The 27,197-nt window shown below is 34.3% G+C and overlaps 6 protein-coding genes across 8 annotated transcripts in view; 4 read left to right on the top strand and 2 right to left on the bottom strand.

Moving 5' to 3' along the window:
* LOC105179401 (RNA polymerase I termination factor) overlaps positions 1-2,900 on the top strand; it is a 3,113-nt gene extending 213 nt beyond the window's left edge. The window contains exon 2 of the mRNA XM_011103016.2: positions 446-2,900. Coding sequence (XP_011101318.1) covers positions 448-2,658 — 2,211 coding nt within the window. The 5' untranslated portion in view covers positions 446-447 and the 3' untranslated portion in view covers positions 2,659-2,900. The remainder of the gene's footprint in view (positions 1-445) is intronic.
* Positions 2,901-4,647: 1,747 nt separating this feature from the next.
* LOC105179400 (transcription factor MYB98-like) lies at positions 4,648-6,766 on the top strand. Its single transcript, XM_011103015.2, has 3 exons — positions 4,648-5,393; positions 5,508-5,634; positions 6,063-6,766. Exons 1-3 carry the CDS (start codon positions 4,801-4,803, stop codon positions 6,546-6,548), a joined length of 1,206 nt encoding a protein of 401 aa, XP_011101317.1. The 5' UTR covers positions 4,648-4,800; the 3' UTR covers positions 6,549-6,766.
* A 1,489-nt stretch (positions 6,767-8,255) lies between these two features.
* Positions 8,256-12,433, bottom strand: LOC105179399 (triose phosphate/phosphate translocator, non-green plastid, chloroplastic). The gene is made up of 9 exons (XM_011103014.2): positions 11,900-12,433; positions 11,079-11,201; positions 10,830-10,982; positions 10,321-10,406; positions 10,115-10,199; positions 9,758-9,877; positions 9,588-9,656; positions 8,636-8,765; positions 8,256-8,538 (listed from the first exon to the last, which is right to left on the bottom strand). The coding sequence occupies exons 1-9, from the start codon at positions 12,275-12,277 to the stop codon at positions 8,462-8,464; spliced, it is 1,221 nt and encodes a 406-aa protein (XP_011101316.1). The 5' UTR covers positions 12,278-12,433; the 3' UTR covers positions 8,256-8,461.
* Positions 12,434-13,926: 1,493 nt separating this feature from the next.
* On the bottom strand, positions 13,927-17,711 carry LOC105179398 (E3 ubiquitin-protein ligase BOI-like). 3 transcript variants are annotated; one of them, XM_011103013.2, is made up of 4 exons: positions 17,331-17,711; positions 16,665-16,786; positions 15,121-15,488; positions 13,927-14,705 (listed from the first exon to the last, which is right to left on the bottom strand). In XM_011103013.2, exons 2-4 carry the CDS (start codon positions 16,780-16,782, stop codon positions 14,199-14,201), a joined length of 993 nt encoding a protein of 330 aa, XP_011101315.1. In that variant the 5' UTR covers positions 16,783-16,786; positions 17,331-17,711; the 3' UTR covers positions 13,927-14,198. The 3 variants fall into 3 exon arrangements, with proteins under 3 accessions (XP_011101315.1, XP_011101313.1, XP_011101314.1); XM_011103011.2 differs by having other exon boundaries at positions 13,931-14,705; positions 15,121-15,500; positions 17,331-17,710; XM_011103012.2 differs by lacking the exon at positions 17,331-17,711 and adding an exon at positions 17,026-17,316 and having other exon boundaries at positions 13,931-14,705; positions 15,121-15,500.
* A 3,587-nt stretch (positions 17,712-21,298) lies between these two features.
* LOC105179397 (U3 small nucleolar ribonucleoprotein protein MPP10) lies at positions 21,299-26,229 on the top strand. Its single transcript, XM_011103010.2, has 13 exons — positions 21,299-22,101; positions 22,263-22,333; positions 22,749-22,860; positions 23,044-23,154; positions 23,253-23,390; positions 24,035-24,103; positions 24,184-24,225; positions 24,384-24,452; positions 24,557-24,628; positions 24,717-24,770; positions 24,869-25,010; positions 25,503-25,565; positions 25,680-26,229. Exons 1-13 carry the CDS (start codon positions 21,364-21,366, stop codon positions 25,694-25,696), a joined length of 1,698 nt encoding a protein of 565 aa, XP_011101312.1. The 5' UTR covers positions 21,299-21,363; the 3' UTR covers positions 25,697-26,229.
* Positions 26,230-26,503: 274 nt separating this feature from the next.
* Positions 26,504-27,197, top strand: part of LOC105179396 — a gene marked incomplete in the record, with an annotated part of 1,740 nt that continues 1,046 nt past the window's right edge. The window contains 1 exon segment of the mRNA XM_020691314.1: positions 26,504-27,164.

Below are 27,197 nucleotides of genomic sequence, written 5' to 3'. Positions count from 1 at the left end.
TTGGAAGCTGAGGCCCCCCCCCCCCCCAACCCTCCGCCCTCACAGCACATGGTATGTAATTGAAACATATTTCCCTGAGTTTTCCTTAATTTTCTCCCTATTAGTATTTGTTAGGCTTTTCTTGTATTGATTTGGATTTGCAGTTTGGTGCCTTTTCTCTGTTTCTGTGGTTTTGACGTGTAGTTAGTGTGAGTTGTTGTTCTTGTAGTCTTATAGGGTTTTGGAGTTGGCGATATCAATGTTATAATTTGCTGTGCTAGAATTATCTATCTTAGTTCTTGGCTGCTTTACAAATTCTGGAAGATGTATTGGAACTTGAATATGTTTTATTCCTGTAAAAGGATTGATTTCTCTAAGGAGAGACCTTCAGCATTTCATTTGAGTTCTTTGGTTTCTTTTGTTTCTGTACTCCTGAATTTATAGTAATTATATGCGTGGTGGCTAGGCATGGATGAAGAAGGGGCAGTCGAGAATTTGACCCGGAAAACGGAGAAGTGGAAGAAAGCAAAGGCTAAGAAAGTTGAAAAGAATGAAGAGAATAGAACCATGGGGATAGAGGATGCCCAGAGTATTAGTACGATGAAGGCAATTGAGGATGTTCAAATGTCTGAGAAGCAAGACGTTGCTGAATTGAAGGGGGATCATAAAAGGGACAAAAGGAAGAAGAACAAAAATAAAGAAACTACAGATGCTGAGGCAGAAATCAAGAAGAAGGGTGCAAGAGAAGGTGAATTCGCTGGTACTTATAGTGAGGATGGTAGTGGAGATGCAATGGGTAATGTTGAAAGGAAGACGAAGAAAAGAGAGAAGAAGAAGATTAAGGATGAGAGATTTGAGAGGGGTAATACTGTACATGTTGAGGGTAATGAGAGTGAAAAACTGCCTGAAGGAGAAAGTATTTCTAGAAAGAAGAGTCACAAAGAAGCTAAAAAAGAGAGGAAGAACCAGAAAGCATTAAGAAACCGTGGAGATGGTGATATTGAGAAGGAGGGAGGAAAATATGGGAAAGGAGAGGGAACAGGCAGTGAGCATTGCAAAGTTAATGATATGGATCTGGTTGAAAGGAAGAAAAGGAAAAGGGAGAAAGAAAAGAGTAAGTATGACAAGAAAAGTGAGGCTAAGCTGGATTCTGGAACTGGGGACGATTCAAGGAGGACGGTGGACAATGAAAATGACAGTGTAAAAGTGCTTGGAATATTCAATGAGGGGCACGTAGCGGATTCCTGTGTGAAGGCTGGCATGAAAGGGAAGAAGAAAAGGGCAGGGAAAGAATATGATGAAGGTAATTCATCTTCGCTGCAGCAGCAACACATGCCAGAAGATGTTGAGGGCAATACCCTGTCAAATAACTATGATGGAAGTGTCACAAAGGAACACGAAAGAAAGAAGAAGAGCAAAACTGCTGATCAACAATATTCTGCAGATAATGACAGCAATTGTCTTATGTGTACTGATGAGAGACAAAATAATGAAGTTGTAGATGCCAACAAAGGAAAGAAGAAAAAGATTGAATTAGTTGAAAATGGATCTGGTGCGATAGGAGGTAATGAGGTGGAACATGCCAACAAAGGAAAGAAGAAACAGACAAAATCAGCGGAAAATGGTCCTGATGACATAAGAGATAATGGATTAGAATCTGGCAACAAAAAAAAGAAGAAAAAGACCAAATTAGTAGAAAATGGTTCAAATGATCCTACACCTAACAAAAGTAATAAGAAAGTTAGATTTTCTGGCCAGGATGAGGTTTTCCCTGTACCTGGTGATTTGGATACCAATAGGGGGAATTATGAAGAAGACGATCTTGTCAGAGGCAAGCGGTTCACGCGTGAAGAGGATGAGATTGTTAAAGAGGCTGTTTTTAAGTACATAGCCGACCATGACTTGGGGGACGAAGGTCTAGACATGGTTTTGAACTGTAAGAAGCACCCTCAGTTGAAAGGCTGCTGGAAAGAAATAGGGTCCGCCATACCATACAGACCATATACTGCTATCTATTACCGTGCCCAAGTTTTATTTCGAAGGTCAGAGAGCCGGAAATGGACTCAAGAAGAGTATGATGAGATTCTGAAGTACCAGGAGGAGCACGGTAACCAGTGGAGGGCATTGGCAGATGAACTTGGGAAACATAGATGGCATGTGAAGGATACTTGGCGGAGAATAAAATTGACCAACAGAAAAAAAGGAAATTGGTCTCAGGGAGAGTATCAGGAATTATTTGATCTGGTAAATACTGACCTACAATCAAAAGTTTTTGAAGAGAAGAGATCCAAGCATGGGATGTTGCGGGACAATATCTGTTGGACAGCAATCAGTGATCAGTTGTCAACTCGACCTCAAGCAACTTGCTGTCTTAAGTGGTACAAACAGTTAACTTCACCTATGGTAGCTGAAGGTATATGGGCTGACACTGATGACTATCGCCTGATAAGTGCACTATATAGCTTAGACGCAACATGCATGGAAGATGTGGATTGGGACAATCTTGTTGACAATAGATCTGGAGAGATATGTAGGAAACGTTGGAACCAAATGGTTCTGCATATAGGTAAACATGGAAACAAGTCATTTGCTGAACAAGTCGAAGTATTGGCTCAACGGTATTGCCCACATCTTCTTGAGGCAAGAGAGGCCTGGGACAGCAAACCAAGAGTTCCTTGATGTAGCCATTGCAGCTATGGAGTCTGAAGCTTGATATCTCAACACAAAGCAAAATACTTGTGAAGGTTAGGCCTCTTCAGGACTTGGCAAGAGCAAATTCTATACTCTTTGAACACAAATACCTTGATGTTGTTATGTTTTTTACAGGTATCTCCTGTGTATGTTGTCTAAGATTGCGACTGTGCTTTGTACTAAATTTACCCTCACATCCTTTGAAGTATGGTTCTTATCTTTTCATACCACACCTTTTGTTGTCATTAAGGAACATAAATAACCAGGTACTTGAGATTGTCAGAACCTGGTCCATGTTGGTGAGAGTTGATGAATCATACTGAAACCTACATAGTTAAATTTATATATCCTGGTTTAACAGATTTTACATTTCTACTAAGAATTCAAATCTTGCCTGCATATGGTATTTCCACAACAGTGCCATGCTAATAGTATGTAGATTAACTATAATACCCTAAACTATATGTATTTTTTTCCACAAATATTATCTTTTATTAATAAGTTCTATTAATATTTTTTATTCGTACACATTTAATCTTTATTTATTTTATAGCTTTGATCAACTATTCATTTTATTTTCATTCTCTTCCGTTCAATTAAGTAAGTATAATAATTTAAATTATGCACACGCATTGACCGAGCCCTGGTACATTCGTTTATACTAAGAATTCAAGAGTGCTTGCATGTGGTATTTCCACTGATGCCATGCTAATAGTTAAAACTTGTACTAACTTGACATGATTTTCTTGTTTCATCTTTTTCACTTTTTGATATATTTGACACTCCATATGGCTCATGAGTAGCTACTTGAATGACAAAATTTAACAAATTTAATGAATTAATTCTAAATTTGCAATTAATATTTGCATTAATACCACTTTGAATAGTAATAAGTAATTGTGAAATTAATGTATCACAATAAAAAAGAGAGATGACCAAAGATAGTGCTACAGTTACGATATTTAATTACTACTAATTAGTATGTTTATACTTCTATTTGAATCACACAATTCAAATTAATCAATCAAATTAAATTGATAGTATCCTTTATTTAAATTATTCAAAAATGAAATATATATATATATATATATAGTTTTATTTCTATTTCACAGCTTACTTACCTGGACAAGTAATAGTAATACCATAAATCTTGCAACAACTGTTCTCAGATAATATCTTTGAGCAAAAAACAAAAAAGAATTCGAATATTATTTTTGAAAATAATATCCGATGTACAGATGCAGATCATAGGTTGGATAATTTAATCACAAACCATGGTTTATTTTACAAAAACTCGACGAAATTAATAATATTGGTTAAGAAAATAATATTTCTTGATATTTTTTATTGTAATATGATCTTTTTATGAGTGTGAAAATGAAATTTATGCATGCTTGATCATATTACATGTATCTCCTAATGAAAAGTGTTTATAAGATTTAAAAATTTACATTATCTGTATAATATATTACTCGAATTTAACTTTGTTGACTAGCAATCTGAATAAATGTTATTTAGGTAACATATTTAATTACTTATTTAAATCAATTCTTTAATTTTCATACTCCAAAAATCAAATTAAGAGGCTAATAGCCCTATACAGTTCAAGCAATAAAATCACAGCAATATGCCTAAAATTTGTTCCTATGTAGCTCAATTCTGGTATAGGTTTTCAATTGTTACCATACTTTGTACTCTGTACTTGGATTATCAATATTAATTTATTCAATTTTGGTAAGTTAGTGTTTTTTTTTCTCGATTTGTTGATTAATTAAAATTAATATCAATAACTTTTAGGATCGAAAAACAACATCTGTTGATTTTGTAAAAAAATTATCTGAAGTCGATGTGTACATTATGTAAATATGAATTTGAGGTGTGTATACGAGCACGTCCAGATAAGCCCTAAAAGTTTACTGACAATTAGAGTCGCTTGCAATATCAACCGTTAGATCTACCCAAGGATCGACGGCCCGTGACAATTTTCAACACATTGAATGCCTTTTACATCCTCAATAAATACAAAATTTAACTGAAATGTGAAGAGCCTCCAACAAAGATTTGCATCACTGCAAATTCTTACATCCTTCAACATTATTTCCTTCTTTCTTGTGCTCCCAAGCTCCTCCCATGGAGTCGGACACGAACCCCGGAAATGACCAAAATACCCTTCATCCTTCCAGCATCAACTTGAAACTAGAAACACTAGATGATGACTTCTACATAGACAATCTCTTATCCTCAAAAGGTTACAACCTTCAAGATTTCCAAAACCATGTCCATTTTCCCATGACAGCTTCGTCGTTCATTCCAGACATTGGTGTACAAACCAACGGCTATGATCCCTTTGATCCCTTTTTCCATGGCTGTACTACGGATTTTGGTGTATATGATTTCAAGCCGTATGATGAGAACTACAGCATTGGTGCAGCCATGCATGATCTTCAAGGTGGTGGATTCTTGAACTTTTCAGACAGGAATGAGTCGTTGATGGAAATGGAGAGGGCCTTGAAGTACAATGATGCAAGGCCTTTAAGGTTTACTGTTCCTGATGAGGGCTCCTGTGTGACTGCTGACAACATAGGCGGTCACAAAGAAGATGGCAAGAAAAGAAGCAAAAACAGTAACAACAGTGTGACTGCATCTGCAACGGCGAAAAAGGGTGGTAAGGGCCGGAAGAACCCCAAAGCAGCTAAAGGGCAGTGGACTGCTGAAGAAGACAGGTAAGGAAATGAAACAAAACAAAAGAACATGGGATTAAATTTATTCGAATATTTTAATTTTTCAATCATTTGTTGTTGGTTTAAAGTCTGAGTGATTTATGTTGTGACGTGCAGAGTCTTAGTCCTTCTGGTGGAGAAATACGGTGAGAGAAAATGGTCTAACATCGCTCAAATGATGAAGGGGAGGATCGGCAAGCAGTGCAGGGAGAGATGGCACAACCATCTTAGGCCTAACATCAAAGTTTGGCTCTGAATTCTCTTAATTTCTCGTGCTATTATGTTTTTGCTGATTCAAGAACTGCATTCATTCTAATATTTCAAGAAAAATTAAAGAGGATTCAAATATCAAGCACTAGATTCTGTCACTTAGATATGATATTACACGAATAGGGAAAAATTGACACGCCAGTTCCATGTTGGACAACAACGTTTTTTTTACTATAGAGACGTTCTCTTTCGAACCTTTTCTTGAATACGGACAAACGCATCAACCAACTTTTACCGCAAGTCGCGCATGATTTTTAGCATCCTTTAACAGGCTGAAATTTCTATGGCTTAGCTTTTATTCTCTCACGTACATAACGTTTTTTTCAAGATTGTGTGTATGTATGCAAAGTATCCGGTTAATGAATACGTTTTTCTCTTTTTGCTTTGAATTGGTTTGTTCAGAAGGAGATGTGGACGGAGGAGGAAGACAGGATTTTGATCGACGTTCATGCAAAAGTGGGAAACAAATGGGCAGAAATCGCGAAAAGCCTGCCTGGAAGGACTGAGAACTCAATCAAGAACCACTGGAATGCGACCAAGAGGCGACAGTTCGCCAGGCGGAAATGCAGAACCAAGTGGCCTAAGCCGAGCTCTGTCCTCCAGAACTACATCAAGAGCCTTAACTTGGAGAAAACGAGCAATAGTCGGTCCAAAAATGTGGAGCCAACTCCGGCTGCTGATGCAGTGACTGCGCCACAGCATGCAGAAATCGAGGTTTTCCCAGATGACAATATGGCGCAAGAATTTGAGTTTGATGATCAGGTTCCTGAGTTCACATTTGATGATGATGATGATGATCATTTTGATGTGGGTTTGCTGCCTGATATGCCTCCATTGATGCAGTGTGAAGTGAGGAGAGAGGTTGATTTCTTTGGTGGGATGGTCTGAGCATTTGAAAAAGCAAAATCTTGGAAGAAATAATAATGTACTAGTTTGGTCTTTGATGGTGTTTTAGGATGTCTGAGAATGAAATCTAAAGTGAGTGGCGAGGAGAGTGAGATCGTTTAAGGAGTTGATGTTTGTTGATGTGTTTGTCTTCTTATTTTGCAAACTTGTTATGATGAAGTTCTTGGAACAATATTACAAACTATCATGGGTTAATAATATACCATCCTCCCCTATTATTATAGATTTATTTTAATTTTAAAATTACAAAAATATCACATTTCGGTGGATGGTCGTGGTTTGAATTATATATTTTATTATGTAATAAAAATATGTGACATCATCAATGAGCAAATTGCAATCGCATGTGCATTTAGAAAATAATTCTTTATCTTTTTCAAATAAGCAGAAAACACACTCTTACGGAGACCGTGTAATGCATGTGCATTTTTTGCAATTTTTGTATAATTTTTAAGAATAAAATTTTGTTTAAATTCATACAATTGATTCGAATTAACTAAAATTTAAACCATTGATATGTTGATCAAATTTTGACCTCAAATTCAAATACGAATCCATGGTTTTAAAATAAAGATATAAATATTATTTTATAATTAAAAAAAAAAAAGCACGTGAAACATATAAAATCACATTTGGGTGGGGGGTTGTTTTGGCTTCATTTTGAAAAAATAGGAAGATCAATTGCTATTTTTTCTTTATATCAGTAGATTACTCAATTGCGCCATCACAAGGGGTAAATTGCATTTAATCCAATCATAGACATTATATGAACTTCACAAAATTCTCAGAAACGATGTTATTAAAGGGGTATTTGCAATAGCTTCTACTTTTCCGAAAAAAATAAGTTGTAAAGAAAGTTATAAGTTAAATAATGGTAAAAGTTTGAAGCATTTGGAAACAAAAATAAAAAGTAAAAAAAAAATCAAAATTTTGGGTATTTGAGAAAACAACTTAATATTTATAATTTTACCAATAAGATGAAGAATTTACTTTGTATTAACCCACTCAAATTCTAAATTTCGATTTTCAATTTCAAATCATATTGCATCTTCTATTATATTCAATATATACACGCCATGTTTATAAAAATAATATTATATATTTTATTTAAAAAAAGTATTCACACAGTATATATATATATTAAATGAAGTATAACATGCAATAAAATTTGGAATAGAAAATCTATTCGAGTCGGAGGTGGTCGATATATCAATTGATGCAAATATGTCAATTTACATAATTCAACAGAAATTAAGCATTAATATTTTTTGGAATGTATGTAGTGTTTTAGAAAGCCATATGAATATGCTTGTTTTGAGAAGTTCTGAATATGTTTGATTTTGTATTAGTATAATATAATATGAATAAAAATAATATACAACACCCCAAATGTTTTACAGAAATTGAAACATTCTTAATTATTTTTTCTTGTCTCCCAAACAACTAGAAAAGAAAAATTAGGTAAAATAATAAACTTTTTCTTGAAACCTAAGTTTATCTTTTTGTCCAAACTTTTAAAATTTTAGATGAAATTATAAATTGACAAAATTAACTGAAGATTAGTGATATCAGAGAATCATATTAAATGAATAATTATTTTAAAATTTATGAAAGAAAAAGTTGTTTTGAAACTAAAACCTTTCTTAATATGCATAGGCATAAGCACAATCACTATAGAAGACAACATCATGAGATCATCAACCTTGCAACTACAAATTTATGGGTATCCATGAAAGAATGTTTGAGAGGACAAGTAATAACCAAGACAGGCAACAATCCCAGAAAAATCCCATGTTCTGAGCTAACATACAACAAGAAGTTTTAACAACAATGGTTTTTTTCTAGTCTAACAACATAAGATCATCAACAAAATTTTGTTCTAAACATTAAGAACTTCAAGCCGTCTTTGGCTTTGGCTTAATCCGCTTGACTCTGGAGTACAAGAACACTCCAGCAAGGGCTATTCCAGTACCTGGATCAAAGAAACATACGAGTCGAGAACTGAGATGGGATTTAAGACTCTAAGCAAACTATTCACATTCATAGAAGGAAAGGTGAATCTGGTGTACCTAGAGAGTTGATAGGTGAAACGGGTGTGCGGAAGAAGAGGACAGAGGTGACAATCACGACCACCCTCTTAACACAGTTGCCGACGGAATGGGTTACAGGAGATACGCGCTGCAATATCATGTAAGAGACCTGCATAAAACAACTGTTATCAGGATTTCCATTGCGATGAGAAGCATTATTTCGTGGTTATTCACGTTTAAATTTGCATGATAAATCAAGAATACTGGAAACATCAAGTTAGCTAGAGAGTCTTTTCAAGTGCAACCTCTAAATGTTTTATTCCAGTTGGATCAGAGAACAATTTCATGTTATTTTGACTGTACGAAAAGATAGATGACTCATCATAGCATGCAAGTTAATGAACTCGAACTAAATCAAGTTCTGCTATTCCTCTCCCATTAGCAAAAACATGCAATGCATATATAGAGGATTACAATAATTATAAATTGTTGTCTAATCAATCAGCAAGCAAAAAATAAATGCATAAATAATCATTAAGCAATGAAAGAATTTGGCATCAGAATTTGGTCTAAAGCCTAAACCTAGTCCTCCTCTGCACAATAACAAACCTCTAAAAGAAACCAAAATTTTAGTCTTCACAGAAGTTCAAATATCTTCAGAGACTTCCCGATTTTGTCAAATTGAACAGCATTTGAAAAGTCGAATTACGGTCATAGTTGCTTCAATCTAAAACTTCGGTTTTTAGAAATTCCTTCATAATGTTAGTGAAAAAAAATTCTCAGTAATGCAAAGAAAGTTACCTTGAATCTTGAAACTCTGGATGCACATGTAGTGTATCAGATGTACACCAGATAAATAATGGTTTGCACTTTGTTACGAGTATTTAGCTTATATACTATGATGAAGGCTTGGTATTGCTAAATGGATGCTGCTATCCACTAGAAATTATGCTATGATTAATACAACAAAAAGAAATCCTCTGACAGGTACCTGCTGATATGCATGAAAGCAGAGAGCTGCTAGGAGAGACCTAGTGTAAAGCTGCTTGACATTCAACCCCTGCCAACAGAAAAGATGTAAAGAATTCAGCCACAGAAAAGATCTCTTTCATTAAAGGTGAGTAGCAAATAAGTTATGATTCTTTCTCAAAATTTACTTACAGCAGCCTGAAGGTGTGAAGGTGTAAACTTGACGCCTTCCACGAAAATGGCAACAGGCGCCATCAAGAAGAAGGACATAATAGTAATTATTGAGAAAAGAGTAATGTTGTCCAGGGATTCCTGCACGAAGAGAAACATAAGCGGAGCACCATTTCTCTAAATTCCATTATAAAAATAGCTGGTCTCTTCCTCTTTTCTTTCCTGAGTGCTACAAACAGATTTTGCAATAATCTACTCCAGTAAAGCGATTGAAACCAAGAAAAAATTGAAAAACCCTAAGAGATTGCCCGGAAATATTTCTTGTAAAGTATAATATTCTCCTGGACTCAGATACATAAAAGCCAGTCCAAAATATACCTCCTTCTTAACCATAAACTTTTTGCTAAGCACATTGCGAGATTGATTTGTTAGATTTGATGCCATAGCACTCCAAAACCCAGCCCTTCAGAAAATGAAAATAATATAAGCTCCACGTGAAAATATAGAATGAACGCTTATTATCAAATAATTTAAGATAATGGCAAACAGTAATTGCCTGCCAGCAATGCATGTTGGTTTTTTACCAATTAAAGGAGGCCTCAGTCATTGATGCCAAAGCTACTCCACCAACAATTGGTAAAAGAGAGGAAACTACCCATGGCGTGGGAAACTGGCAAAAGAAGGGGTCAAAAGGAAAAATAAGATAACAACAATAGCATAAATCAACCAACATAATATAATCGAAGCAAAGTAGCCAACCAAACTTAACGTCATTCTTTCCCACGAATAGAAAAATAACATTCACAAGATGATAGGTCCATTTCAAAACTTTCACAGGACAAATCAGGACAGAAGGATAATAAATATCATATCACCCAAATTGTACTGGAAATTAAATAACAAAGTTTCAACAGCATAACAGGACCAATGTCAATTTTTTTAGAGATCTATAGTTTTAACAATTAAGAAATTATATTCTTGCGCCTGCTTCAACAGATGAGTTTTCCCATGTGATTGAGGCTCCATATAGCCATCCTGTCATTTAGCTTATTAAACAATATAGAAAAGACTTTAGGGCAAATGGATAGTTCACCTCCCCTAGAAACATAGCAGAGAGAACAACTGAGAAGAAAGGCTCCATAGCTTTAATTGTGTGGGTGAATGAAACAGCAACTTTCCCGAGACTCATATTGGTGAACAGGTTGCCTAAGGTATGCACCAATGCCAGTGGAAGAATTGCGGCAAGCTGCCAATATTGGACAAACGGTTCGTAATTCATCTTCATGATTATTAAACTAAATGTGAAAACAATAAAAAAGTGTTCCAGGATGGTCTTGCATACCTGGCCACCGCTGATTTTAGGCCGCTTGTAGAGATTGAAGGTCCACATGAAAACAACAAGCACAGTTCCAACAGCAAATTGAACAAGGGTGACCGTCATTGGGTAGTGAAAAGCTTTGAGAACCTATTACAAACAAGCATCATCATAACACATCAATATTCAAGGAATGTCACACTTAACTCATTGTTGGCATGGAATTGTCAATTTGAATTTGAAATCATATCCGACTCCAACGTATATTCAGTTTTACCAAATACTCCTTTTATCCCAAAAGTTTTAGTTCCTTTCCCTTTTCTGGACATCCCAAAATATCATTTCATCTCCTAAAATGGAAACTATTCCGCCCAAAACCATCTTCTTGCACAAAGTTATAATGTGGCACCAAACAGATACTGGAGCAACTTCTTATCAACATAAAGCAGGATGCTAAAACCTCCGAAAAGGCCATTTTGCTTTTACAAACTCCAGTTGTTTATAAATTAGAGTAGTAATAATACAATTCTTCACATCACAGAAAGAACTTCACAACATTCCAAACTCTGAAACTGTGAAAGCCGCAAGAACTAGTACCATTGGAAAGAAAAACAACAACAGATCGCAGATATGAGGTAAAGTTCTTGTCCCAGTTCTCCAAATATTTACGTAATCGAAGATTCAAGCGAAAACAGACTACCAATCACTACAGAAATGACACATATTTACACTGGCTGAAATAAGCAACAAACAACCATAACTATATCGTTCATATTTACAAAAGCAACAGCTCAAAGAAAAAACAGTTCACAAAAAAAAACCATGGAAAGAAAAAACAAGATAACTACCTGCTTGTTGTAGATATTAAAGTAGATATTGAAAAGGTACCAAAGCCCGAACAGCGTCCCAAGCACCAACGTATCAGCGAAGCTCTTCGATCCCGGTGTCTCCGCCGCGCCAGCACTCTCCGCTGTAGCCCTGACGACAACTCCATCAGATTCAGGCTCCGGGACCGCAGGATTCGGGCCGGAAATCCACCCACTCTGCTTCAGCGAGCAGGTAATCGGGCTCACTCTCCGGGTCGACGCAAACAAAGCAGGCCCATTGCTGAAACGATGCTGAGCCGGGGGCGAGACAGGGAGGGGGTTGAACCCACGAGCGGAGAGCTTGCGAGGACTAGTAGAAAGAGAGAGAGAAGGCGAGAATGCAATCGCCGAGCTCTGCATCTTGTTCTCAGATCAAGAAGAGAAGCTAGAGAGAGAAGAATGTATGTAAAAGCTGTACGTATATATTGTGGTGGGGGGGGTGTGGGGTGAGGAACGTTGGAGGCTCCGCCAAGAAGCAAGGAGAGCAGAAATGTGAAGGACTGTGAAGAGTTGGTGGCGGAGGGTATTAGAGTCACAAATTTGTATGTATATGTGGGGATATTCTCGGAATTTTGTAGGTTGTTAAGGGTGTTTTCTTTCTGTCTCAAATCATTATGTTTGCTTTTTAAGTCAAATTAATACATGCACTCCTAAATTTATTATAATTATAAATATATTTTTATTATTTAAAAAATTATAAATATTCTTACAAAATTAAAAACAATCCAATAAATAATTATCTATAATGAGTTATTGTGAAAAATATTTGTTAGAATCGTTGTTAATTTTACAGAGGTATTTATAATTATAATAAATCTTAAAAGTATTGTTCTGATTTATCCTTACTTTAATTTTAAATACTTTTTTATTTTGAAAAATATAGAAAATGAATAAATATAAATGTATTGTTCTGTTGATGTTTTTAATAGATTTGATTTTGTATTTTGTAATTAATATAAAATAAACAAAGCTAAGTTAAAACTCAATGAACAATGTATTTTCTAAAACATTTTAAAAGCTTAAATGAATAAATATAAATGTATTGTTCTGTTGATGTTTTTAATAGATTTGATTTTGTATTTTGTAATTAATATAAAATAAACAAAGCTAAGTTAAAACTCAATGAACAATGTATTTTCTAAAACATTCTAAATGCTTTTAGCTATTTTTGAATAGGGAGAAAATGAAGACAAACATAGAATAATTTTTAAAATTCATAGTATCAAAATTAAATTAGTTGTGCACAGAACGTAATATATGATCGTAATTTTTTTAAAAATATAAATAATTATATAACAAGTATAATAGTATATATAATATAATTGATTTGGTATTGTCGAATCTAATTCTAATAAAAGAAAAAAAATGTGTTTTGAGTTCTCATTTCCTATTGATTCATGCTGTAGAATTCGTATTGTGTGTGACACGAATTGATTTATACCATTTTTATCTTTTTAAATCTAATATAGAAGACGTGTTTGCGCGAGCTTATTTGAAACATTATTCTCTTCATATTGAAAATAAATTAAGAAAAAATATATTTTTTATTTACAATTTATGTCTTTGAACTGGTTATATATTAAATTGATTTAAACCAAATACTATAAGCAATATTTTATAGACTTTGCAACTTATTAATAAAATTATAAATATTAAATTGTTTTTTCAAATATCAATTAAATAAAATCAAGAACTGAATTAAAATTTTAAATAATGCATAATTTGAGTATGAGGGGGGTGGGGGGTTGGTGGAAGTGAGAAAGAGAAGTGGATGTGAAAGTTAGGTGAAATGCAAAAAGTAACATACAAAACCAAATTGAAAACCACTCAAGAACCCTTTGCTTAATTGGGAGGATGAGGCATTATAAATATGAATATTTTTTTTATAGATGATATAATAACGGTATTGAACGATGATGTAATGAATCACAAATTTGGTTTCAGCATTCTGCATCAATAGCTGGTAAAATATTAGACAAGAATCATAACCTGTTGAACAGGAATAAGAAATAATTACTTTTAACACCCCTACCCCTTAACTATGATTCATATTATTTGAACAATTACATTAATGTCCTACATCAATAATGCATCCAGGAAATGAAATCATTTCTATAATTTGAACATAACTCAAAGGATGTAAATATAATTATCCTCAAGAATAGTTGCACAATGTTAATACTTATTTAATACATTTTCGATTTCGCGGTGCTGATATTTTCTGTAATTTTTATACTTAAAATGCACAGAAGAAATCAATGACCTTCTGATATTTTCACCATCACATGTATACAGGAACGCTAGCAGACTTCCTCACCTGGCAGACGGGGCATACGTTGACGAATCCTTCACAATCGGCACACAGGCACAAGTGTCTGCAAGGCAACAATAGAATCGAGACTCGTTTACCATTGCAAGCTCGGCATCGTAGCCGATGGTCCTGGAGTTGTTGATTTTCGGGGTGATTTGTGCAAGAAACAGCATCTTCTACCTCACTGTCACCGGTTCCTTCACGATCTTGGGCCGTCCCCTGTGCCATGAGCTGCTGAATATTGCTTTTGAGGATATTGGCCACTGATTCATTGTGCTTTGCTCTGTATTGCCACGACTGAGCTTCCATTGACGCTTGCTTTATTCTGTCCTCTAACTCCTTGTTCTTGCAGCTTATATTCTCTATTTCGAGCTCCTTCTCGTGCAGCTTTGTGCTGACTCGTTTTTCCAGAGCATGCAACAAAGAAATTGTATGCCGTTTGTTTAACTCGCTTACACTCTTCCAGATGTTATCTTCCTACTCATATAGGTGGAGATAGTGATTGAGAACAGAGACGGTGCCAACATAAAACGAATAGAATACACTATTGAATCTTCGGATCTTGAGATGAACATCATTTGATAGTCACAATTCAAGTAAGATAATTTACTGACAACCCTGAGATATATTTAATAAAGAGACCCTCAAATTTGGAAATATTACACATGCCCCCCCTGCAGACATGTTTTACTTTAAACATTCCGAGTTGCTTATCTTATATCTAGAGGGAATCTGTAATGTAAACATGATCTAAGAGATGGGGAATAATTTTGCAAATCTGAAGGATACTTCTATAATATGCCTAACCCAGGAGATGACAGTGAAAATATCACTAGTAACTATCTCAACGGTAATAGTAGGATGCATTATTCATTGAACATTACTACCATACCTGAAGTGTAATATATTGGCCAAATTCTTCCATCTGTCGATCTATCTCCAATTTTACAGCATTACCAAGTGAAAGAACACCAGGAAGGGTGTTCGTCATGTTCTCACAGGTCGAAGTAATGGAGGAACTACGCTCTTCTTTCTCACAAGAAAGTCTGAGCCCAGTTGATACAGGATTAGGATTTAAAAAGTTTCCAATATGGCCAGCATCGTCTCGATGAACGTTGCAATCCAATGACATGCCAAGCTTCTGCTTTCTATATACAGGTTCCTCTTCCCTTACTCTTTTGGTGGGCCGATTGTCAGTGGGTGTATGCTCGTTTCCCATACCGTTTAGGATGCTAATGCCACCACCGCACTGAATTGGAACTGCATAAGATTCTAGAACATTGAAAGAAAACTATAAGGAATGAAAGGACAAGAATGAGAGAATATGGAAGTAAAACATATGAAATTGTAACATAAATAATTGTCGTCGGATCTCATGTATTATTAATTGAAACAAATAGAAATATGGAACCAGTAATTCAATTTCATTGTCGCCTAACATCCAAGTTCTTTTCTCCAGTTTCTTTTTCCTATACTCTATTGCCATATATTTTTGGAAGTAAGATATTAACAGTCTACAATAATCAAAAGGAGAAACAGAAAAGGGCAAAGAAGGAGATAAGCATTACATGAAAAGTTCAAAAGTGGGAGACTATTTTCAAGTTTTACTTCCTTCTTAATGTCTCAACTCTCATCAAACATTACGTTTAAGAATCAGATACTCCCGAGGGCTACATGTAAGTTGAGGTAGATAATGAAATTCTTCAAGCATTCTCATACTCCCAACAGATAGTAAATTCTTCAAGCATCCTCAATTGCAGCATGAAACCAGTTGTTAAACAAACTAACAAATTGGCAAATTACGGCAAATAAATTGAACTCAAGTTGAATTCTCTGCTTTGAGCTTGAGATGAGGCCTAGCTCATATTCAATTGGTCAGTAACGAGCTTGAGCTAGTAAATTTTAAGAGGCTCGAATCTTTTACACCCATAGTGAAATTAATTTACAATAAGAAGAGTATAGGTTTCATGTTTTCTGGTGGTTTATTTTGCAAAACTCAGAGAAAAAGGACAAGGTCGCTCAAGATGTTTTTGATCAAGTCAAGATTACAAGAAGAATTTGATTTCTAACAGAAATTGCAAATAGTTAACTTAAACCCATTTGCCACACAGGCACAACTGGCTTTAATTTGTGGTAACAGAGACATTTTGATCATATTACCACTAACAAGTATACAAACTAGTGAGTTATCAGCTTTTTCTGGTAACCACAATGATGGGAAAGGCAGCGATCAAACATTCTTTTAGAGTTACAAGGTATTGATGAGAGGAAGAGCGCATTTACTGATAAAAAATCATGTATTTGTGCTTTCAAATAATCACAGACTATTTACGATGTGAGCATTCAAGCAATAATATCAAGAACAGCTGCATCAATAGCATTTAGAGATTTAGCATCACGATCTTATGGTTCTAACATAGCTTTAAACGTCCTCACCATTTCCAAATAAGTGGAACTGAGGCAACGTATTGGTATCAGCATGGACACGATTTTCCTCGACAAACCCAGGGAATATCATGTTTTCATTACCTCCTCCTGCTCGTCCCCCTAACATCTTCCTGAAAATCATAGCCTAATCCATCAAATTCAGACGCATTTAAGCAATAAAACATAAATCTTGATGGTGAAAAATGAGATTTTCAGCATGCGAAAAGCTGAAATAGTACTTAGAAAACAATCTCCACGATCTCTCTATGACAGGTAATCTTATTTAACTGGTATAAGAATAAGTACTACAATCACATGAGAAATACAATCCAAGTGCCAATCCCAGCAATATCCAAAAATGCAATCTTACTTATAAGCTTATTCAGATCAAGAGATACGATCAAAGTAATAATCCCAGCAGGGTCCTGATTTGACTTGGATTTTTCTCCTTGGAACTTTTACAATCATCAAGAAATCAACATAACCCTCTATGTTTTTAAACAAATTTCAAGAACCCAATAGAACACCCCACAAAAAGAAACAGATCAACATCCTCAAAAATCAACTCCAACATCCTAACCAGAAATGAACTGATTACATATGAGAAGGCCCATGATTTCACACAAATCATATGACTCAAGAAAAACCGGTAAATAAATAACACACGACAATCACCTCAAATTCAGATAACCCACAAAGAATCTCGACTACTACACCTAAAAAAAATTCAGCCCTTGTTTCAACAGAAAAGGGCGAAATTGATGGTGCCAACCACAATAATAACAACAGTAATGAAAGGGGATGGTGTCAGTAGGAGGGTCGGAGTTGTGATTGTCGTTTCGAATAGGGAAAAGAAGGATTCCATTCGTTGGTATTGGTGTTGTTGATGTGAGAAGGAATGGAGGGAGAGTGAGAAGATGACTTCTCGTCGTTGTTGAAGAAATCATCATATTCTCCAATCTTTTTTTTTGGTTTCTCTCTCTCTCTCTCTCTAAGTCTCTCTTTCTTTCTTTCTCTCACTCATTCACTCGCTCTCTGTTGGTCGGTCTGTCTGTCTGTCTGTCAGCTTTCTTCTCGTTTTCACCAAACTGGTAAATCTTGCTTTCTCATTTTTCCTTTTCTAGATTTTGCTTTAGTTGGATTCTCTTGATTTTTTCAGAAAATTTACATTAACATGACATTTTATATTTTAAATTATATTATCAATAAAAATAAAATATATAAATTAATAATAAATTTACCAAAAAAAAAAGAGAAATTTAATGTAGAAAAAATAATGAGAATATTTTTATTTTGTGAAATATTAATTTTATAGAATTTATATATAAGATGTTTGAAAAAAGTTCGATGACTTAACTTTTTGAAATAGTTTATAAGATCGAAAGTATCTTATTTTTTTATCTTATAAACTCTTTAAAAAAAATGTCAAATGATTTTTTGGAGCTTATAGGCTCTTAAACATTTAATAAAATATTATAGGAGATTATAGGCTCTTAAACACTTAATTATTTAATATGTTTATTTATGTTTTTATTTTCAGTTTTCAATTTTGTACAAATTTTCGGGTGAAATGATATTATGTTTGTATTAATTAATAAGATTGCATTTTATATTGGATTATTGTGTCAAATCAATACATTTTCAACAAGAATATGTATAAACAAACATATTTTCAATTTAATTATTATTTCAAAAATTATAAATTGAAAAATAACAATATAACCAAAACAGGCTTCAGCCCTACCAATTTTTACAATTCATTACTTGATTTAATCGTATTTTTAGTCCCATAATTATGACCTGGTAACATAATTGCATTGAGGTTAACAGTGCTAGTGGATGTTTGTGCCCAAACCATCTTATTTGTAATATTTCTTTTTCAATATAATCAATCTTTCCATATTACATCATATTTACACATATTTTATATATACCCACTATCTCTTTAACTTATTATATTATTGTTCATTAATTCATATTAAAATAGTGGATGATTTCTACGTTTATAAAAGGGGATCATTTTTCTTGTTGACACACATATACAAAATATTTTACATGCAATTATCCTAGTTATATTAAGTGTAGGATGGTGTCTTTGCTGGCAGGTTTTTGGACTCCACAACTTGTTCAAAGTGAATTAGAATCGTACAACATTATCGGACTGTTGTATCCCAAAGATAATTCAAATATATTTAATATATTATTTTGTTTGTCGACATCGTTCCCACTCAAAGAACTAATCACAACAAATATGATATATTTATATTTATCATATTATTAATTTTATTATTAAAATATACATTATGTATATAATAAGTATAATACATTTTTTGTATAACTGATCACGTTATATTCTAGTTGGGGAGAAAAATTTGATGGATGGATGACTACACCTATGGTAGGGAGATGGAGAGCAGTCAATATCCAATTTTCATTTTTATTTTTTTCCTTTTGTAATAAAAACTGTCATTTTTTAACTTTGCTTTTCTTTAAATACTTTTAAACTAAAATATTTATATTGTCGTCAATCAATTAATAGACCAATTTCGATAGTAAAATTAATGAAATTTACCGGCATTATAAAAAAGCTGAATAAATATATTTATTGAAAAAAATAAATTTAAAAAACATTAAATTTAACTTCTCAGACTACCATAAATCTATGTATATTTACATCAATTTATTTAAAAAAAAATGTAATCATCCTAAAGTTTTATTATTGCACATGATCTACATGTGAGGCGGACTGTTTAGTAGTAAAAACGGCTGGGCGGCACCACGTGGGCCACAGATGACTTTGTTTCGGCAGGTCACACGATTAATGGGGAAAGCGATGGACCGGAGTGGGCCGCCTCCATACCTTCTTTTCGTATTGAAAAGAGTTACCAATATTATTTTAGATAAATTGCATAATACCCCATTGTGTTTTAAGAAATTAGTGCAATACCCCATGTGTTATGTTTATAGGCAAAAAATTATCTTTATATTAGAAATTAATGGAGGGTGCATTTTACACGTCTAAAATGATAATGAATTTTATTTTTAACATTTTTTGACATTATTTATATTTTCAAATGTCTACTTTACCCCTTTATTTGATATATAAGGAAAAAAAAGCACTATTTTAGTTTAAATATATTTTAATAAGTTATATATTATTGATTAATTTTATTTATTGTTTAGTTTTATGATATTTAATGAATTGTATTTATTTGTAAAGTATATTAACTAAACATTGAAATATCTAATATATATATATAATTTTTAATTTAAGTTTTAAATTAACAAATCACAATACAAAATTTAATATGCTAAAATTAACTTTTCAGGTTCAAATATTTATATAAATATAAATAAAAATCTATTGTAACAAATATATTAATAACAAAATTAAATTATTATTTAATTTAAATATGTTTTAATAAATTATATTTAGTTATAGAATATATCAAGTAAGTATCAATCACTAAAAAAGTATATAAACCGTTTTTAGTTATATTATATATAAATAATATTTAATTACAATTATCATATTTTAAAAATAAAAATTTAATAGTTCTTTTATTATTTTAACGTTGTTAACCCTACTTAATAGAAGGGGAGAGTATATATTATTTTAAAAAAATATAAGAATTCGAGTCACGGACCTTGCTTCCTTTTATTTAAAAAAATAAAATATAAAAAGTTATCGAAGTCGCCAATCATATTCCCAATTTTTCATGAAAGTGTTATTAAAAATATTACAAAATCACAATGACCTCCATTAAGTTACAAATATTTTAACAAGTACTCTTACAATGAACTATCCTATGGAAGTATTTGTTATGATACTAGTAATTTCAGGGGATATTTGTAATTTTATAAATATCGATAAGGTATTTATGATTATGATAAATCTCATGAGAGTCTACTGTAATTTACCCTATAATATATTATAAAGTGTGAGATAATTTTATTTTATTTATTTTTAAAAATAACTTTATAAGCTTTGAAAATAAAATATTAGGAACTTATAAACTCTTTAAAAAAAAGTAACACCTTAACAAATTCTTTTAAATTAATTATAAATTTTTTGACATCAATAACACTTTGTAAACTTTATAATAATATCTTATCTAAATATTTCGTGAATTTATTTTAGTATAATAAGCTGTAGAAATATTTTATAAGTTATTTGAACTTTATAAATTTTAATTTTTAAATAAGCCAAACACCCTTTAAATAATTTGTTATTATGAATTTGAAATTCGTAGTTCAATCTCATCAATCCAAATACAATTTTAATAAATTGATTATCTTTATACTCGCCATGAGATGCTTCTACTTTTATTTACTCAAATTAGAACAATAAAATAATATATTGCTTTTTATTTATTATAAATCGACTATTTTATTTCTTACTCTATTTTAAGATGTTCTCAAATTTATTTATGGTAGCACTTAAAATAAATAAATAAAAGGGTTTTAAAACAAGATTTGGTTAGAAAATTTAAATTTAACCCAAAATTTCACTAATTATATAAATTTATTTATTTGATTTCATTTTTTCAAGAAACCAAATATTTATTTTTTGTTGTTTCCAATTTGGCCCTTTTCACATCGGACATATTACACACACGCGCACCGGTCTGCCATTAGTAGTCATTCATTCTTCTTTCCTCCTTAAACCCTAACCCCTAAAGACTCCCCCTTTACTACTACCACCGCCATGCCCTCAGCCGCTGACGACGGTGCGAAAGCCGTTGGCTTGGACGCGCTTCACCGGTTGAAGTCGACGGAGCCGCCGCTCTACCTTACACCGTCGCCGGAGCTCTCCAAGGCGGCTCGATTAGCCTCGAAATACTTATTCTCATCTCTCAATCCTTACGCTCCTAAATGCCCATTCGGTCAACTCTTAACTGAAGGCTTCGACGCTGAGCAGATATGGCAGCAAATCGACCTCCAGGCGCAGCCTTTGCTGTCCTCGCTCCGACGTCACGTCAGGAATTTCGAGAAGAATCCGGAGGAAATCGGGAAGCAATTCAATTTGGATAGAGCTGATGGAAAGGAGGAGAATGTGAAGGAGGATGGAGAACATAAAGAAATAAAGGGTGAAGAAAGTGAAAGTGAGGGTTTGGATGAAGATGATGATGATGATGATGATGATGATGAGGAGGAGGAGGAGGAGGAAGAAGAAGAAGAAGAAGAAGGGGATGAACATGACGACGAAGACGAACAGATGGAGAATGTTGAGAGAGAAAATGTGAATGGAGTGGAGGATGAGTTTTTGAAGATAAAGGAATTGGAGAAGTATCTGGTGGAAGATGAGGCAAGAGAATATGGACTAAAGAAGGAGAAGAAAAATCAGAGGAAGAGAGGTGAAACTGCGGATGAGGATGAGGAGGGTGAAGATGAAGATGGTGGTGAAGACGAGGAGGATGAGGATGGTGAAGAAGAGGATGATGAGGTAAGTTGCAATTCTAGCAAATTATAAGGGTCAGACGATGAGTTTCTTTCAGATTGTTAATCGGGTTTGATTTTGCTTGGTGGGCTGTGAGATTGTTCTAGTGTCATGTAATTGCATGGAATCTTGGACTGAACTTTTTATTTTTTTGATTACCATGACAGCTTGGACTTATGGGGCTTGATGACGACGAAGATGATGATGATGAAGATGGGAAGAAGATGGAAACTGCAAGGTCATACATTTCCTTTCTTGCTCTCTTTTGATTACACTCTCTGTGATATGATATCGAATTTGTAAGCATGTCATCAGGATTGGTTGAGAAAAACAAATAATAATGAAATGAGTCTGTAAAGAATTTGCATGTAAAGGTTTGAGATGAGGAGAGCCTATTACTTCTTACCTATGTGCCTGGCTGTGGAGGTTAGTGATGGTGTTCTTCATACTTGACCAATAGCCCTATTTCTCTTTATTTAGAGATGTAAATTCCCACAGTGACCATTACCTATTAGCTATTTTTTTGGTTAGATGTGGTGCCATTTAATGCACTCAAGGATTTGCAGAATTTTGATTGAATGTGTGCCGTGTCTGATTTTTCGTTGTATGCTTACATATCTAGAGATATAATACCAATCTGTTTGTGGATTCAGATATGAAGACTTCTTTGGCGGTAAAAGAACTGGCCCAAAGAAAAAGCCTAAACATTTTGGTGGATCAGATGACTCGGATATGGATGAACCTAATGATGACAATGCCAATCAGGTTATCCATGTTTTCTCAGCATCCCCACCTCTGTCCATTTGTATTACTTCATGTCTGCATGGTGGTATGGGACAGGAACAATTTTGATGATCTACATGTAGCTGTTTGCTGTATTGTTTCTTTTTGTTTGTGTTAATTCATGTACTTATTCTTTCTTTTTCCTTTTCTTTTAATTTTCTACAGAAGAAACAAAGTCTTTCTACACATGAAAAAGAGCTAGAGAGACTCCGTTCTGAGATAGAGGAAATGGAGAAAGCAAATCTGGAACCAAAGACATGGACTATGCAAGGCGAGGTAAACTTTTCAACTTCTATGTATGTTTTCTACGCTATCAGCTTAAGCTTTAGGACATAGGGGTTTTTTTGGATATTCATTGCTTTGTATGATGTCAGGTCACTGCTGCTAAAAGACCAAAAAATAGTGCTCTGGAAGTTGATCTAGATTTTGAGCACAATGTGAGACCAGCTCCAGTAATCACAGAAGAGGTCACTGCATCTCTTGAAGATTTAATAAAGAAACGTGTAATTGAGGTATATTAAATGATTTTGCAGCATTCTACATTTCGTTATTTTGGCGTCTCAGAAACTGTTTTTCTCCATGTTACCTCATGTCTCTCTCAGAATCATTGCCAGTCATTATTAGCTTCTTTTCATGAGATTAACTTGAATGACTGTGGTAAGGGCTGAATGATCAGAAGAGAGTGCACCAAACAACCAGCCCCCAACATCCACCAATAAATGCACTCAGGAGTATTGGGTTAAAAGTGGATGGAAAAATCTTTTACTCTTTTGTTTTTGGGGGTGCTTGCCAATACCACATCATTTGGCTTCGTTATCAAAATAAATTTTTGGAATTGATTTTTCAAGGCGCATCATTGTCCTTTTTCTGGCAGGGAGAGGGGCAGGGGGAGATGTTGGTTATGTGTTTTGCAGCATCTCTTCTTGTGTGTTCGTCTTTTGTTATTAATGCATATTTTGCAAGATGTTCGGCCTATTGCATTTTCGACAAATTTTATGGTATCAGACGTTTCTGTGTTATGATTTTTCTGTGATCTTTAATTTTTCTTGTTAACTTTAGAAAATAAATAAGTGTACTTATGGCTCTCCCTCTCTCTCTCTCTCTTATTATTTCCGAGGGAATGAACATTAATTACATCCTACTGACCGTTTGTTAGGGCCGATTCGATGATGTCCAGAAGCCACCTACTTTATTAAGCAAGGCACCAAGAGAGAAAAAGGAGTTGGTAATCATCTACCTCTGAGTGATGACTTTCTCTTATCCAGTTAAGTTTGTTCCTAATCAAATCAACTACAAAATTTGCAGGATGAAAATAAGAGCAAAAAGGGCCTTGCTGAACTTTATGAGGTGAGTTTTTATAGTTCAAAAGGGATATGAATAAATTTTGTATAACTTTTTTGCTTTTGTTTGGAATATAGAGATTTCTTCTAACCACTTGACCAGGTTTCCTTGTCATCTGTATTTTATGGAGACTGAGCAACTTCTCTTCCCCTACTTTCATACAGGATGAGTATGCTCAGAAAACTGGCCTCGTGTCTACCGCATTATCTTTCTCCGATGAACAAAAGAAAGAAGTATGTACATTGATGATTTTCCCAATATTTTCACTGAAACTGTTTGACTCTTTGTATAAATTTAGCAAGTGATGTAACGACTTCTACTTTCTTTACATTTTCAGGCTAGTATGCTCTTCAAGAAACTGTGTGTGAAGTTGGATGCTCTATCTCATTTCCACTTTACTCCAAAACCAGTAATGCTTTTTATATCTTATGCTAGAATTTGCTCGGCATCCAGAGCATCATATTGAATTTTTATTGGTATGTTATCAACTTGAACAGGTTATTGAAGATATGTCAATACAAGCAAATGTTCCTGCCCTAGCAATGGAAGAGGTAAATATTCTGCTAGTCAGTTTTTTTTCTTTTCTAAAAAAAGTTGTATTAATCAATATATCCAATCAATAGTTTGTAACAACATTTTTGGTTTACAGATTGCACCTCTGGCGGTGTCTGATGCAACTATGCTCGCTCCTGAAGAAGTATTTTCTGGCAAAGGAGACATTAAAGAAGAAACAGAGCTAACAAAGGCGGAGAGGAAGAGGAGAAGAGCAAATAAGAAAAGAAAGTTTAAAGGTGAAAATGAGTTCAAATTGAAAAAAATTTATCATGAAGAGTAAATTGCACTATTTGTTTTGTAGTTTTACAGAAAAGATAAGGCCATTGTTCTCAATCATCCGATAAATATGTGCATTCTGTGAAGTTCCCTAAATAATCCCATGAAAGAAAAGCTGAGTTGTTAGTTGTTTCTTAAATATTTAAGCTTATGACTAATTTTGATCACTCTCAATGAGTATGCCAAGTATTTGCTAGATTTATATATGCTACTAGAAAAATGGGGCATAAAACAAACAGTTTATTTTGTTGAATAATCCTTTTGGTACTATGCTTCTCTCTGAGTAGATTTCCCGTCCTCAGTCAGTACGCAATCCTCAATTTCATTGATGGACTTTGGTCAGAAGAAATTATAACAGAAACATATTTACTTAATGCACTATATGTTCAATTTTTTTTTTTCTTTTTTGCTTTTCCTTTGAGAAACATTACCATTGTTTGAATCAATTACAGCTCAAGCTGTCAAACGAATGGCCATGAAGGTACAGCTGAACACATCTACAAAACATGGCAATGGTAATTTTGTCATTTCATGATATTTTCATTTTCATTTCCTTTTTGAAGTCTTTTAAGATATAGTTTTGGACTTTGTAAGCAAAATCTAAGTGCTATTGCTGTATAATACGACAGGCAATGAGGAGTCATGAATGCAACAATTTCTCAAACAAGATTTTTCCTTGCCTTCCACCAGCTGTGATTGACTCTCAACTTCCACTGCCTCTCCTGAAGTATTCAACAGGAAGAAGAAAGAGTTTAGAATGGAGAATTGGCTGTGAAGCTGAGGGTGAAGGGATAAAGTTTTTTATACTGATAAGCAGCCACTAGTCGCCTGCCAAATATGAATTTTGACTCGCTGAGTTTATGGTATTGCGGCTATGTTTTGCAAATTGATACGTCAGAAATGGAACTGTGATCCTGTGAACAAGATGGGGCAGCAGTTCCGACCTTTGACTTAGTAATGCTATACGCATCTAATTCCTTATTGCCCTTGGTTCTCTTTGTACTATTTAATATAACTCGAGCCCTTGGACAACTGATTCCCTGTGTCTGTTGTTTGGCAATACAAAATATAAGATAGTAATATATGTTATAAGGGGCATTGATTGATTGAGCAGATGTTTGAAGCAAGTTTAATTGTGATGTTTCTCCTATGTTGCTTTTATTTGTCCTACGTTTGCTTGTTGAAGTAAACAGGGTACTGTGTTCTTTCCACGTTTATCTACGGACAACTCTATATTTTTGGGCCCGTTAGAATGCTTCTCATCAATGAATTGGTTTCTTTTGAAACATGAAACCCAAAATTTTCGAAACCTGCATTTTATTACCAAAATCTGTAGATTCAGACGACAAATTTGCAGGTTTCTTTCCTTTCAAATCTGAGTATCTTGTTAGCATAATGCCTAAATAAGAGTGGCCCACTTCCAGTAGACGAACATTTTCTGCTTCACCAGAAAGCAATTCTGCAGCATTTTAACTTTCGTTCAAAATCTTCAGACAGCCCTCAAAAGCAAATTAAAGCAAACATACAGACAAAAGTCAGCAGAATCTTGCAAGAGAAACCTCATAAAGACCAGCGAAAACCCATAAACAATTCACTCAGATTCTTCCCCACAACATGCCAATAAAGCCTTAAATCTTGCAGATCCCCTTGACCTTAAAACATTTCTACAACATCCCAAGCAAAGTATCATTACTTCCTCCAATCCCCATCTCAAAATCCTCCATTTCATTTCCCAAGTCGTTCACTTCCACCCATGGCTTGCCTCCTCTTGCCCACTCTATTTATTACATTGCATGTACTAGTATCCCTAGTACACGGCTATGGCCACCACGGCAACATGTGTCGGTCATTCTGCGGAAACCTCACAGTTGACTATCCTTTCGCCCTCCAACCGGGTTGCGGCCACCATGGTTTTCGAGAACTCTTGTTTTGCATCAATGACGTACTCATGCTCCACATTAGCTCTGGCTCATATCGCATTCTGGACATAGACTATGCATACAATTCCCTCGTGTTACATGACCCCCATATGTCCACTTGTGACGCCATCGTTCTAGGAGGCCGGGGCAACGGATTCGTGGTCGAGCCCTGGCGGGCTCCATACTTGAACCCAACCCCTGACAATGTGTTCATGCTATTAGGTTGCT

The sequence above is a fragment of the Sesamum indicum genome, unplaced genomic scaffold, assembly GCF_000512975.1.
Source record: "Sesamum indicum cultivar Zhongzhi No. 13 unplaced genomic scaffold, S_indicum_v1.0 scaffold00155, whole genome shotgun sequence".
Lineage (NCBI taxonomy): Eukaryota > Viridiplantae > Streptophyta > Magnoliopsida > Lamiales > Pedaliaceae > Sesamum > Sesamum indicum.
This window is presented reverse-complemented; position numbering and strand designations above follow the sequence as displayed.

Coding starts and splice junctions, on each gene's coding strand:
- LOC105179399 (XM_011103014.2), bottom strand. CDS start 12,277: ATGCAGAGCTCGGCGATTGCATTCTCGCCTTCTCTCTCTCTTTCTACT. Junction 10,200..10,320: donor ACTGAGGCCTCCTTTAATTG/GTAAAAAACCAA, acceptor CATTTTCTGAAG/GGCTGGGTTTTGGAGTGCTA. Junction 9,878..10,114: donor AGTTTATGGTTAAGAAGGAG/GTATATTTTGGA, acceptor CTCTTCGTGCAG/GAATCCCTGGACAACATTAC.
- LOC105179397 (XM_011103010.2), top strand. CDS start 21,364: ATGCCCTCAGCCGCTGACGACGGTGCGAAAGCCGTTGGCTTGGACGCG. Junction 22,102..22,262: donor GTGAAGAAGAGGATGATGAG/GTAAGTTGCAAT, acceptor TTACCATGACAG/CTTGGACTTATGGGGCTTGA. Junction 22,334..22,748: donor AAGAAGATGGAAACTGCAAG/GTCATACATTTC, acceptor TTGTGGATTCAG/ATATGAAGACTTCTTTGGCG.
- LOC105179398 (XM_011103011.2), bottom strand. CDS start 16,782: ATGTTAGGGGGACGAGCAGGAGGAGGTAATGAAAACATGATATTCCCT. Junction 15,501..16,664: donor GTTCCACTTATTTGGAAATG/GTGAGGACGTTT, acceptor TCAATGTTCTAG/AATCTTATGCAGTTCCAATT. Junction 14,706..15,120: donor GCCAATATATTACACTTCAG/GTATGGTAGTAA, acceptor CTATATGAGTAG/GAAGATAACATCTGGAAGAG.
- LOC105179400 (XM_011103015.2), top strand. CDS start 4,801: ATGGAGTCGGACACGAACCCCGGAAATGACCAAAATACCCTTCATCCT. Junction 5,394..5,507: donor TGGACTGCTGAAGAAGACAG/GTAAGGAAATGA, acceptor TGTGACGTGCAG/AGTCTTAGTCCTTCTGGTGG. Junction 5,635..6,062: donor ATCTTAGGCCTAACATCAAA/GTTTGGCTCTGA, acceptor TGGTTTGTTCAG/AAGGAGATGTGGACGGAGGA.